Below are 15,128 nucleotides of genomic sequence, written 5' to 3' on the forward strand. Positions count from 1 at the left end.
TGTTTACAGGTCAATGTATAAATTTGTAGTAGAAATGTGACCAATTTGTACAGGCAGGAAAAGAGACTCACAGTTTTCCAAATAGTGAAAAAAGTGATATCTTTGTGACAGGAAGATGAGTGGGGGAAAAAAAAAACCCAGACCACTAAAAGCTCAAAGATACCCAGAACCTGAGTCTAGTATTAATATTTTTGATGAAACATCTGTATTTAATGTCTGATTTTTCCCCATTATTGAAAGCAGTTTTATTGTGTCTTAACAAGATAAATGTGTAATACCAAAAGTTTGAAAGACTCAATAACTAAGAATCCTAATAACAAATAGAATCAAAATATTTTGGTTATTTCTACACCCCTTTTTGCATATGTGGATAGTGCATTTAAAATATGCATGTTTCTCATAAAGAATTGTTTAATTGAATTAGAAATACATTGTTAGTATTTGATTTTATTTCAAAATACAGTAAGACTGAAGAATAAGGAAAAACTCTTTCTTTCAAGCATGATTAAATACCATACTGACTTATAATAGGTCATACAAAAAAGGCCTACAAGACGGCCCAAACCATTCTATAATTCTGTGTATCTAAACTAACCCCTCACTACTGTTTGAGTAGCTTTTAATGCTTGTTTTAACATATATGAGGTATAAAGATTCCAAGAAACAAGTTGCTCATATGGTGTGGATGAATAACTCCATAAAAAATGCAGTCAAACTGAACAAGTTCCACACAGCAAATACAAAATGAACCAATGTCTCCCTCAGCTTTCTCTACCTTTTGGTAGTCAACAAAGATGCCACACATGAAAGAAAAATTCCAGGACCTAATTTTTATTTTAGAACTACCAGACTTTTCCACAAGTAGAATGTTCTACCTATTGCCACACCAACTGAGCAGCTTGAATACAATAATGCCTATTTAAATGCAACATCTGGTTTACCTTTAATTTTCTACAGCTTAAGAGCCTGAAAGTAGCCCACCAATATGCAATTTGAAAAAGCAGCCAGTGTTTATAATTTATCAGTTAGTATTTAACAGCTGCTGAAAATATTTATGTGATTATTATCTTTCGTCTATTCTCGTTGGTAAGTCATTACATTATCAAAATTGCAACATATACGGTTGTGTTCATTCCATCCAACATTCTGAGTCTTTAAGAGTTTATGGATCTGCTGCAAAATGCTAAATTTCAGTCTACTGTGGTAGAAAGAAAAATCAAATTGCGATGATATGAAAATAAATGTCTTCATTGTCATGGTGCATGATTTGTATAAATTTCAGCATTATCACTAATTGAGAAACTGCTCACTAAAAATGCTGAATGACAATAGCACAACTGTAATTTAAAACTGACTTGCTGTCTCAGCTCTTGAGTAAAATTAGTTTTTTTCTTTAAAACATGAAATTAATGAGCAAAAATTGAAATCTAAATATATTTTAATATTGTGTGAATGAACTTATTTCTCTTTGCTTGTTTGGTAAGAATATAGAAATACAAACTGCAAAATCAAGATTTGGTGAACATCATGAAAATGAACTTCTGGAAGAAAGCAAAAACCTGAAAGAGAAAGCATCTCTTGTGGCACAATGTTTGGAAAGAAAGGAGGAGAAAGTGCGAAATCATGCAAAAACACATAGAAGCTTGATTTCTGAGGATGATGAAGGTTCAGGGATGACTGAACTACACCAAAGATCACATAAGACACTGAAGAAAAATAAAAATAAAACAAACAAAACTACTTTGGAATTAGATAGCAAATTGCCATCAAATGTGATTCGGGAACTAAATACAGTGCTGCAGAAGAACAGAGCACTTAATGAAACCTCCAGCTGATTTCCTGAGTCTGAAGTATAATACTTATACATATATAAATATATATGTGCTTGTGTGTGTATTTTCTGTTCAAAAGTGGTCTGTTTTGATGAGTGTAGTTTGTACAGTGCAGAGCAAATATAACTTGTTTATATGCAGCTATTGATTTTGTATATGTGTATGCCCGATGTAATTTAAGTTTGAACTGGCACAACTGATTATGTAAAACTTCTGAAGTTTGGAGGTTTTTCTGTGTAGTGCAAGGACACCAGGGTTTTGTCTATTTTTTTTTTGTTTGTTTGTTTGTTTATGTTTCAGATTTTGTTTTATACAGGAATTCTAAGAACTGTCAAAATCTTTTGCTCTGTTGATACTCTGTACCACCTTGTAAATACTGGAGAGATATTTTTGGAAGACAAGATACACTCTGAAATTCATACTATTGGCCTGCAGTATTTTTGATTGTCTAACACTATAAAAAGCAGCAACATCTGATTTGAAATTGATTTTTGTTGGTTTTGTTTGTTTCGTTTTTGTCGGTTTTTTGTTTGGGTTGTTTGTTTTGTTTTGATTTAAGGAGAAAATTCATATTTGCTTCCATAGATTTGTCCTCTGACAAAGTGTCATGTGAGATAATCAAAAGGGAAAGAAATGTAGTAGAGGAGACAATGTATTAATTTATCAATCACAATCAAGACACAATCTTGAAATTCTGTCTCTGTGGCGTGCATCCCATTCTGACATCTAAGTAATGAGAACACTGAGGAGGACAAAAAAATCTTCTAAGAAACATCTAATTTTAAAAGGTATGTGAATTGGAAGAGGAGCATAATCTCTGTGCTCAGTGGGCTGAAGTACTTTTTTAACCAGGCTTTGTATATCTCAGGGTGACAAAGGCAGGCTTTTCTATTGCTGTTTGTTTAGAGCTTGCTTGGTGCTAATAAAGTTGCTGACCTCCCATGAGTATTTGGTATTTACATGAGAAACTAATTCCCTTAAGAAAAAATGGTCCCCACAGAAACAAATCAGAATGGTACCAACATACTCAATTAAGAAGTGCCAAATCTTAAATGAGGGAAGAGATTTATTTTATTTATTTATTCAAGTCTTTACCATGAGGACAAAGTGGAATAGTATGCTGTTTGCAGGGACTAGGAAATGCTTGTGCTACAACTGTAGTACTGCTCTTCTGAGTGTGAGGACAGGTCCCAGGGTGGAGAGAATAGCCTCAATTGCTGCCTTCTCAGTATGTAGGTAGCAGTTCCTGAAGGTATGTGATAGAGCACAGTACAGCTACCTTGATTTTTTAAGCCCAGAGTTCCCTAAATTTAAAAATCAGCATTGCTCTTCAAAACAAAACCTATTCAAGGAATGAAATTATTCTCAGTTATTTTGTAGATCCTATCTTCACTTATCCCTTGCCTTCTTCTTGTCTCATGGCATATCCACTTTTACTTTGTTCCATAACAGCTGGATGGGCAAAAGGAAGGCACTGCTGTGCTGAGGCTGTTTCCAGGTGTTGTAGATGCTGTCTGGTTAAGCAGCAGGACCAACAGACCAGAGCACTAATGAGCTCACATGGCACGTTTGCTTCAAGGGAGGCATTAGTAAGAGCATCTGCTTGTTTTTGCTGCTGTCCCTTTTGTGGTCTGACTAGCCACGCTGCCACAGATTTTCACCAGCCTTTTAAGAACTTACTGATGCCTTTAGTGTTTGATTGGAATTGGGTAGAAGACAGGGAAGCACAGAAGCAGTATGCTCACTTACTCCCTCTTCTATTTTTGGTAGTCACAGGTGCCGCAACATTTCTCACATCATTTACTTCTATTCTTGATTGCATTGAGCAGCTTAATTGGAAAAATAATTTGATTGAATAAATTAGACAAGTGACTCAAATAATATATCTGGCAACTCTGCTAGGAAGCACAGAGAAAATGAGGTCAAACTCAAATATTTTATAGTTGTATTTATTATTCTGAACTGTAGCACTGACAAAGCAAGTCTAGTCTTTCAGACTTTGCACTTACCTTATTTGACCAGTTGTTAAAACTGAAACAAGTTTGTAGGTTTTAATTTTCCCAGTGCACTATTGACTGTTTTGCTACCTTCAATTTGTAATTGAGACTCTTCTAATCATTGAGGTCCTGTCTTAAGAATGCGTATCAGCCTGAACTTAAATTGTATTGATTAAAACGGGTGTTTGATGTTAATAAACACATTCTTAAATTCTTAAATGCCAGCAGGAGAAGTTACTTTATTTCCTGTCAGGCTGGACCTGAATGTACTATTTACAGTTGTACTTTTATTTGCAGATATTTCTCAGTATTGAGTTACGGTTCCTATATTGTTTATCTTTTTATTGGGTCCTTAAAAATGACATTCCCTTCACTGCTGAAAGCCTCATGCATCATTTAAGCCACTACACTAATGGAATAAATGGAGCAGTGGAAGGGTTTTGTGCATTGAAGTGAATATTTTCCTGAAGAAAATGGTTTGTGTATTTTTATTGGATCTAAGGACTACAGAAACACTTGTTCTATTTCAAAACCATATCACAGATAAAATATCTGTATAGCTGCTGCTAACAGGCCCTAAAAATCAGGAAGATGTTTAATAAAATGTGTTTAAAATTGGGGTTGTGTGTTTTCCTAGACAAAGACACACATTGGGCATACATTTGTGCACATGTTCACAGAGACACACTGAACAGGGACAGTGTTAATGCAAGGAAAATTTATGTGGGGAAGTACAAATTAAATTTACAATTAATTATTTCAAATAGGTATCACAGTTTTGGACCAATCATCCAACACATTATTGTTGCACTACACATTTCAGCCTGATTTAAGACCTGCAGAATAAATGTGGTTTGTTGCAATATCTCAATGGCTGCTGGTCTTTTGTTGTTCCTGGGCCATGTTGTGGACTGGTAAAGGAAGTGTAATTATCAGAGAATTGTCATTATTTGAATAAATGCTATTTCTCAAAGCTAGGTGATGGATTTTTTCAGGAAAAAAATCAGAATGTTAAAAAAAACACAACTCTTGTCTGCCATTGTGAAATTTATTGAATAACCTGGCAAGAACTTACTTTTTCATCTGCAAAATGAAGTTAAATGTGAGGACACCACTTTATGTAGGGCCTGTAACAGTGTGAAGACTAAGATTAAAATCTTAGTAAAACTTGGTAAATCTCAGGTTCATCATTACCTTGTTAGACTTCTGCAGCCAGTATAGATAGGTGTAAAGCTGACATATAACCATTGTTTATATATTGTTTAACATAATGCCTGTTTTCTGTTTGAGTGTGGTTTTTTCACATTTATTAGGATAGGTGAGGGAAGCAATTGAAAACTCCAAAAGAAATATGTGCTAGATTCGTTTTCTTTTTCTTTACTTGAGCTGGATATTGTCTACTATTTTAGAGCTCTTTGAAACAGATCTCTTTCTGAGGTGCTATTTTGGGATGCCAGTTCAAAAGAGCAGTTTGACTAATAGGTTTTGTGCCTCAGCAGAGACTTGCTTCAGTGTGGGGTCGATTTCACCAGCAGAGATCTACAGTGTGTTCATGCAGACCTTACCTTTACTGTGTGACTCAGGCTGAGATGCAGTTTTTGAATTAAAAGGCTTTGCAAATGTTACCCAAGAATCTGTCCAGTGGGGAAAGGATATCCCCAAAGATGTCTTCAGTTAATGGGGAAGGCTTGGCCATATAGTTGATTTTTGTTTCTTCCTTGTGAAGAGCTCTGGGCTGCTCTGCCTAAGGCAAGTTGTTAGGATGCCTCCAGCTCTGTCTGCCAGAGGCACCCCTGGGGTGCCTTTTGCTGTCATGGATTGGGGTTGTTTTAGACTGCTCTGGAGATACGGGTTTATGTGAGAGTAAAAGTTACAGGAATTTTATCTCACTGCTATGATTCCTCTCCCCTGATGGAGTGCTGGCACAGTTTGTGTTCCTATGAGTGCTGCCAGGTCACCACCAGCTCCACAGCTCAAATTCCAGATTAAGAAGTCTGAGGAAAAATTTACATGCTCTGCTGACAATGGGGATAGTGTCTGCAGGAGCGAGGAGGTAAGGGGTACATCTCTCACTGGCTGTGACACTCTTATGGATTGCCCCTGTTATATCATACCTTTCTGATTTTTACATCCTGTTTTCCAGGGTAGTCTCTTCCAGTGGAAGAGTCAGATATCAGACTTTGCTTGAATCTGAACTAGAACAGCTTCAGTCATGCTTCAGTCCAAATGGAAACTAAAAAGAAAAAAAAAAGTAGTGACTCAGGTCCCTGTTTTGAGCATAGAATGCTCTACAAATTATTTTGATTTGGGCTGCTTAAGAGAAATTTGTGGTTTCAATAAGTTGCATTGGGAAACCTGAACCATATATGTGTGGGGTAGAAACAGACTACCCTGATGGATGGATTGAATGTATTCCAAGTTGAATTGTTTGCAGAAATATGTACTAACATGCAAAACTGAGCCTATTGTGAAAAGATTGACTGGGAAGATTCAGAATCTTCAATACAGTATTCCTGCTTCTGAAACACTGGAGACATTCTCTGTGCTGTCAAAAAATGAAGTATTTGTCAAACTCAGTGTTTTTTAAGACTAGACTGTTCTATGTAAAAAGGCAGAAAGCTTTGCAAAGTTTTTGCAATGATTCACAGTCAATTTGGAGAGTGCACTGGTTTACTTGCAGCACCACTGAAAATGAGATCCATCTGCAGCTCAGTTAAGGGGAAAAACAGTCCTGCTATTTTAGTTCTTACCACTGCTGTAACTTAGTAGTCTAGTTATTGTCTTTGCTGAATTCTTTGGGAATATTCCTGTTATGCTTTCCCACTTGTCTTTCACTAGAAATTCATGGTGATCTGTGGTACTGATGAGGAAGAAGGATGTGGATGTTAATGCCACAGCTGCAGTAGACAATTATATTTCCTGCTTATGTGTACTTTCACTGCAGTTCAGATTTTTTCTTAGTCTACCTGACCATACTTGAGCCCTGCCTCTTTTTGCTGTAGACCTTGTTCTGTGTCTTAGACTCTGGAACATCCTAAACTTTAAGGTGTCTTCTGTACATACTCCCATTTTGGTGTAATTTATGACTCAAAATTTAGCCATGGTTTCTGTTAAGATCCCATGACATCTGTGAATTCTTATTTTTTTTTTTCTGCCTTTGTTTGTGGATAGTATGTACATTACAGTCAAAACCTTGAACTTTTTCTTGTCCTAATAGAGATCTTCTCAGTGCTACCACAGGGGAAGGGATTTCACTGAAGTAACCAAGAGAGAGAAGTTTGTATGAGTTTTATAACTTAATTTTCTCCCCATTTACATTTGCAATATGTTTCATTTAAAATCAAATAATGTCTTTGAATTTGACTATTTCTGCATTATATATCTATTTAAATTGTGGCATGATTTAGATACAATTTCTTCAAATAGACTGTAGCCATTAGCCTTTAGTTTATTGTGTCTTAGTAGTTTACACTTGTGATTGGTGTTCAGCATTTATGTTTGCTTTCAGAGCATCTCTTTTTCCCACTGTTTACTCAATCATCCTACATATTGGAACTGTTAAAGCTCATTGGGTGATAAATATTATAAATGGCATGTAACAATCCTGAGGTCTTCCCTAGCTGTTACAGGTAGAACATTTTTCACATGATGATCCTTACAGGCTTTCCTTCCAGGGCAGATCAGGTTTCATGAGAGATTGCACAACTTTCGTGTAGGAGAATGTGTCTTGGAGTCTTAGTTAAATGACCAAGTAGAACAACACATTTTGTCCATAACCTGGATATAGTTGGGTGAGTTCCCTTTCTGTCACTTCTTGATCTTATATCAAGCTTGGCCAGATAAGGGAGGTTTGAAAATGTTGGCACAGGATCTATTCTAAGAAGTAGAATACAGAAAACTAAGAATGAAATATCTCTAAAATAGTAATAAATCTGTCCATTAGTTTAAGAAAGTTTCTGGTTTTATTCATTAAACAATAAATTCATCTTCACTGTTTTTTCCCTTCCAGATTTTAGGGAAAGGTTCTAACTAGTTTGAAATTACTAGGAATTTTCAATATTAATGATGATGTTTAATTAAGAAAGCTTATTTTTCAAAAATAAATTTCAATAATCTTGATACAGTAAAGATAATTTTTTTAAAACACCTTTTATAAAGGTTTGCTTTCCTGTAAACTAGCTACATCATAGCAGCATTAACTTGTTCAGATTTCTCTCAAGAGTAGTGCTGTGATAAATGGATATCTTGTGATGATTATTGATCTTTTTTAATGTCTGTTATGAAAAAAATTGGAAAGTTTTCCCCCTATGACTGAATTAATAAAAATTACAAATTTACATTTTTTACCATTTACTCTTGGGGTTTGTAAAAATAACTTGATGGTATTACATAAAATATTTCTGTTGAGATTCAACAGCCCTGAATATTTTGTTTAGTTAAATAATGCAACGTCGATTTGTTATGGCCACTGATGAGAAATTAGTTACAGAAAATCTGATGTTTCTGCAGTTAGAAGTTAATTTATCTCCAGCTGAGTCTCTTGCAGCCATCTCCTCTTTCTCCAGACTACTTGAGTGTCAAGAAAAGATATTAGCTTAGAATTCCAAATGTACAGCCAGAAATTAATCTTGAAAATTCTATTTAAAAAAGCCCAATAAAAAACAACCAAACAACCTACAAAAAATAACCTTCCTCCTTAATGTGTTTGCAAAAGCTTCCTTTATTGAATGACTTTTGAGAGCCATTTAACAAAACAGGAGGACACCTGTGCTGAAATTCAAACCCATTTTGCAGTACGTGAATGTTATTTGCCTTAGAATGATTCTTTTTCTATCATGTGGGTTACAGTGATCAAGCAAATGTTTCAAATTACTTGAATTGAGGTCAGAATTCATTGGCAAGAAATTGCACCTGTGTCTTGCTGAGGACCTCAAAGGTCAATGATGTCTAAATGATTTCATCAAATTTTTATTTCAGTTATAGAAATGCTGAGGCAGTTCAAGGAAGTAGAATTTAGGACTTATTTTAATTCTCTTCCAGCTTGTGGACGCTGTATTTCTGTAAAGAACACAGTGATTTTCCACTTTTGAGCATATGCTCTGACCTGTACCTGAGACTTGCACTCCTGAGTGGTATCAAAAGCATATCTTATTAGTAAGTGGTCTTTTTTAGAGTTTTTGAGTTTATTGGCATTCTGGACTCTTTGAGGAAGACTAATGAAATCTACAGCCAAATAATAGTTTTTTGTGGAACTAACCTAATTTCTTGTTATATTCTGATATGAGCACCCACATTTTTAATGGACAAAGTTTTTTGCCAGATTTTAACTAATTCTAACAGTGTTAGGGTGAATTATCCTTTTGAATGTTTACTTTAAATAGAACCACCCTCATCACAGGTACTGCAGGTTTGATACCATTTGGTATTTTTGGCTAATCAATCATGTCATGCAGCCAAGTGTTGGACCTCTGGTAGACATAACCTGGTATGTTTGAAGATATGTAACAAACCAGAAAATGTTAAATCATCTCACACACTATCAGTTGGTAATGTTTTGTAGTGATTTTCTTATATTACTTTTGTTTTCATGGTAAAATTTTCATTACAATTAAAAAAGTGATTCAAAGATATTTTGCAAATCAACTAACATTATTCATTCAGGTTTTACTTTAAAGTTTGTTTTTTTTTTTTGGCTTCTTAAGCCAACATTTTAAAAGATAGACACAGCACTGAATTTTTTTCCTGATTGCGCTAAGCAAAAGCAATTAATAGATATGAACTGTCATTGTATGCACCTTATTTCACCCTTTCTAACACCTCCATTTTCAATACTTTTAAATATTTTTTTTATATATTAAATAAAGAGTGGTCAAATTGTTTTCTGGTGCACTCATGCTCCCTTGTTATTACTTAACAGCTATGAAGGGAATCTTTGTTCTTGCCTTTTTGTAAGCTGTCCAGAGATGAAAAATAAGCAGCAAAAATTAAAGGCAGGTCTGTTGCCTCCAAAAGTACAGTATGCTATATATTGCCCCTTTTCTATAAATGTTTTCAGCTTCTTAGCTCTTGATATTCACCTTTCTATTCCCTGATGTATCATTAGTGTGAAGAACACATAAAAGTGAATCCTTCCCTCATGGCCATACAGGACCCTATCATAAAATTGCAAACTCACTGTTCAAGTTCTCTCTTTGCAATTAATGAACTGTGAAAGGAAAATGCACAGTGAAAGAATGCAGCTGTATTTATGAGTCAGTCTTAAACAGAAGGCCAGTTTATATGCTACTTGGATTGCAAAAATTACTTACTTTCTCCTGTTATATTTTTATTATCAGGATAAAATATCTGGTAGGCCAACAGGAGTGAAAATTCTGAATGAAAGCAAAATGATATAGGCTTTATTCTGAGTAAAACAATGTCTCATGAACATTCCTATTGATATATTCTATTTTCAGGCAAAACTATAGTTTATTAAGAAGCTAGAGTTCACATCACCATCTGCTTTCAATAGCAACTTTTGAATTAATATGTACACTAGAAACTGTTTTCTTTCCCAGAATCAGAACTTTTTGCCATGGATTTCCAGAAACAAGCTAGATTTATATTTTAGAAGTAATTTTTAATTTCATTCACAGACAATTAACTCAAGTTGATTGACAATTAACTGAACTGTCAGAAAGATTTACTGTGAAGGCTAAGGCACAAGGCTAAACGTGGACATTTTTTACTTTACTGCAAAGGCTAAGCATGCTGGACATTTTACATGATTAGAAAAAGAGTCATATTGCCACTTGGTGTGTTCCTTTTTAAGACCAAATGCTTGTTCTTGTGTTCCCTGATATTTGTGTACACTTTATTTTCCATTCTGAATCTCCAGATTCCAGTGCAAAAGAAAAATTTCCCATCAATTTTTTTGGTGTTGCCCTAAACATTTAGAAGTGGAAGAGGAGGGACACTTAAAAGAGGTTTCAGAATAAGGTGATCAACTGTTTTGACAGCAATAAAAGTTCCTCAGGAAGCTGCATCTGTGTCTTCAAGAAACTAGTAAGGTCATCTCACTCTGATCTGTAATTTGATTCAGGCCCCCAAAGGTTAATGTCCAGTTCATTAGGCATGTTATAATTGAACTGTTGAGAAGCAAAATATTAATGAACTGCCTTCCCTTTGGAAGTAATCTACGTTTCTTATTACTAGCACTGCCAGCATTCTTGTTCTTAACATCTAATCAACACTTAATGGCGCTCTCTTGGTGTCTCTAATTCTCCATAATTAATGTGCATGTAAAATGAATCTTGTAAATATTGTGTGCTCATATACCACATGCTGAATAATGTAAGCAAGCTATTACAGGTTGCTTATTTTTGTCCCTTGTGGTCTCTGGATCTCAGAACTTTGCATTAACTTGGATCTGTGAGGGAAAAATTTACCAGGCAGCTCACCTCGTTGAAGCACATAGCCCAGACAGAATGAAAAAATTCTACAGAACAAAAAGATTAACTAGATTCTTTTTTTTGTTTTTCCATACCAAAGCAGTCTAGTGACTGATAGATTGCAGAATTTTCAACTGATATGTGTTAGACTGTTTTACAAATATACCTCTCTAAACTAATGTTTTCATTATCTAAATGTCTTGCAGATGGTCTTTGTGACTACCTATGAAGGCAAAAGTTGTCCACACTTGTAATATCTAGTGAAATTATGAAGTACAAATATAAATTCTGTAGCTTGTTGAAGTTATATTGAGGGACTCTACCAAGAGGAAACTTTAATTTCAATTTTAAGTATGGGCTGATTTTCCAGAAAATGAACTATCAGGTCACTAGCCAAAAATTTGTTGTAGATTAAAGAATCAAAAATTTCTTTTTATTTTTTTAAATCTTTTGTACCAGTCTTTACTCTGCAGTGCAGAATGCTGGCTTTATATTATTATATTGGATAACTGTGATTAAAGAAATAAAGACTTTCTCGCCTTATTATCCTTATTATTTTGCTGCTATTATTTTGTGTTTAATCCTGCTTGCCTTGTAAGCTTTACTGAGTTTAAAGAACTTTCAGTGAGACAGGTCAGGGAGTCTCAACCCTCATAGAAAATAGATACTCTGAGTGTCATCTTTTAATGGTTACGTTTTTAATAAGCTCTTTTCCAGCTGCTGCATGTAATATACAGTCTGTTTCATGGAAATAAATAGAGTCTTCATTTTTTCTGATTGAAGTTAGAAAGGGCTTGCTCATCAGAATTCTGTACCAGCTCTCTTTTTTCATCTCTTCATTTATCACCTGCCACTGGAAATTGCATGAAGGTTGAATCTAGGTCCATACAGCAATCTGGCAGCTAGGATGCCTTATTTTGATACATTTTTCCACACAGATTCAAATAAAAATGAATTTTAAAGTAGAGAAAAAATAAATATGGATTCAGCTTAATTGAAAGAAAACTTATGGGTTCCTGACTACAACAAAGCTGTCTGTAAATGCAAATAAATGCCAGTCTGCTATTCCATGTCTATTATAAACTTGAAGAAAATGGTTGTCTAGCAGACTGGTGACACATACAATTTTGTGCTTGTACATGTACATTTTGAATGAAAATATTTAGTCACGGTGCTATCTTTGCGGTTCATCAATTATTTCTCTAATGCTAATGTCCCTTCTGCTGCTGTTAGTTGCTATGTATGTGTGCATGAAATGTATTCTGAAGCTGCTGTTATTGCCTTGTCGTTAAGCTGATAGCAGGTTTGCTCTTAAGGCCAAGTGGATTGCATTGTCATGGAGTGCCAACTTGACCTTTACTACTGGCTCCATTTTTCCTTCTTTCCAGGCACCCCCTTTGCATGCTTCCTAGAATTACAGGGAGACAGGTTCTTTCAGTTTCACTGACCCATTTTTAGCATCAGACTAAATTAGGATCTCCCTATTCTACAGAGGCTCGGAAGTGGTCACACACCTCAGTTACCAAAACATTGGTTGGAATATTATGGGGGTCAAACATAAGTAATGTTATTTTTAAAATAGCAATGCAGAGATGACAGAAAAGTATCTTCACTTTCTTTTTATACTTTCTTGAAGTTCTTCACCATACAATGAGTCAAGAATGCAACTCATGTCTTTAGTGCTATAGAGATTTTTGTTGATCTGTGGGTGACAGGGTGATAGAAAAAAAATGTTAACCATCATTTATGCATTAAAGGAGAAGAAATAAGTATATTAACTAGAACACCACCACCCCTGCACAAATTCCCCTGCCTGTAAAGAGCAGTGGCTGTTTCTAAAAGATTTAAAAAAAATTTTATCTCAGTTCTGAATGAGTGTTAGGTCCTGTCTCAAAGTATTACAGAAGAATTATTAATCAGTTAGTACTTGAACACAGAATTATTTCAGTAGTGTCTGAATTATAAATTCATATTTAAAGTTTAATGAAACAAATATTTAAGTAATTTGCTAAAAATTTGCATTTTCAAGCTGTTTTCTTCAAAATGTAAATCAGCACACATCAAACCTTAAATCTAAATGAAAGTCCAATAATATCCCCATGTACCAAAATGAAATCACATCTTTTTTATATACATACAAGTGTTAAATAATTTTAAGTTCAACCAGAAACTATTTGTATCTTAACTTGCAGAAAATTACTAGCATCCTGTTAAAATCAAGTCAAGAGAAAAATGGAATGGAATTCCTAGATAAACCCTTTTTCTTCATCAACAATGCAATCTGGAGACCTGGTGATAATGTATTAGAAGATGGAATGTTGATATAATTTTTTTACTGTATTATAGTTGCCTTACACAAATTCATCTCTTGTGGTGCCTTACAGTGACCTAATAAGAATAGGGTCTGAATGTGAAACAATCTAGATAGAAAACACCACTTCAGCAGGGAAAAAAATAATGACTTAGCTTTTGGAAGGCATTACAATAAAGGACTGAAGCTGATGCATATTCCTGTGTGATGCTTATCTGATGTATATTTTCTACTTTGTCTGCAAATTCATAACCTTAAAGAAAAGTTTATGTAAAGTTATGAAAGGCTGTTTCCACTGTATGTAGTTGCTGCCAAGATTCAATTGATTTTATGGTGAAGGGCTATTTTAAAACATATTTTCTCAGCTTTGTACTGCAACGACACTTCAGGATAATTGAGTTACTTGGAAATTTAGGCTTTCGAACAGTTCCTTTGTTTTGTGCTGAATGTCCTGGTTTTACCTTCAGCTAAGAAAGATTTTCTAGACTTGGAACACTGGCAATCTATTCCTGTAGAGCAGAAGATGATTTTATTTCCTAGATTTCTCTGCTCTTATTTAAACAATAACAGATGCAGATAAGTGAAGGTCATCCACTGCTAATATGAGAAATGTAAAGTTTATCCATCTTCCATAGCTAATCTGGACACTAAATAGAGCTAGTATTTTCTTTCTCTGTTTCTTCCTTTAATACTACACCACTGAGACAAAAAATATATATTTCCCAAATACTGAATTTCTCCATGATGAAATGGATGGTTAATGGATGAGATGATTCTGCCAGGTTTTGAACTGGAGGAGATTCAGCTATTTCAAAACTAAGTAATATTATTCTACTGCCTTCCCCCTTGACAAAATCAGTAAGTATAAAACCAGTGTAATACTCTATAATATTAAAATTTATAGCAAAGGCATTTTAAATATTTTAGGAAATGTATGCCTAGACTTACTTCTTATATTAACACCCTATTGCTTCACATGTAATCTTATCATTCCACAAACATTAGCCAAATAATCCTGAAGTGCAGAGAAGGTCTGTAAACCACTAGAAAAAGTGGTGTACAAAATATTTTCAGGTAATTATAGTGCAAATTTCCAGTTGCAGATTGTAATGCACATTCAGGCTATGGTCATATTTAATACATCACAGGCATAAAATTTGTGTTTTGCTAAGTCTTACATGCAAAGAGGTTTTCATCCAGTTTTACTTTATCAATAATGAATGAAGGTGAGATAATGTTGTCCTACCATGATTAGATGTGCTGGCAAGGGTGACTCATCAATCCTAACTCACCCCTGTGAAAAATAGCATCTTGGATAACTTCACAGTCAAAGAGAAACACTACACTAGGCACAGTCTTTCAGCATACTTCCAATTTAATATTACTTTCCATTCAAATTAAAAAAGGAGAACTTTTTGGCAAATGAACAGTTTTTCCTTATTAATGCTGAGTGGAAAAGAGTGGAAAAACAGTTATTGACAAGTGAAGATACATATCCCACCATATGGATTCTAACGCTTTAATTATATTGTTCTCTTTCTTTTTATGGCAACTTTTA

General features: G+C 34.6%; 1 protein-coding gene across 2 annotated transcripts in view; it reads left to right on the forward strand.

Annotated features, from left to right (window-relative positions):
* The window catches only part of ARAP2 (ArfGAP with RhoGAP domain, ankyrin repeat and PH domain 2), a 127,189-nt gene extending 117,471 nt beyond the window's left edge, over positions 1-9,718 (forward strand). For both annotated transcript variants that reach the window (XM_085059183.1, XM_085059182.1), the window contains one exon: positions 1,485-9,718. In XM_085059183.1, the coding sequence (XP_084915309.1) occupies positions 1,485-1,835 (351 nt within the window). In that variant the 3' untranslated portion in view covers positions 1,836-9,718. The remainder of the gene's footprint in view (positions 1-1,484) is intronic.
* Positions 9,719-15,128: the final 5,410 nt, after the last annotated feature.

Source organism: Lichenostomus cassidix, chromosome 4, assembly GCF_008360975.1.
Source record: "Lichenostomus cassidix isolate B80296 chromosome 4, HeHo_3.0, whole genome shotgun sequence".
NCBI classification, from domain to species: domain Eukaryota; kingdom Metazoa; phylum Chordata; class Aves; order Passeriformes; family Meliphagidae; genus Lichenostomus; species Lichenostomus cassidix.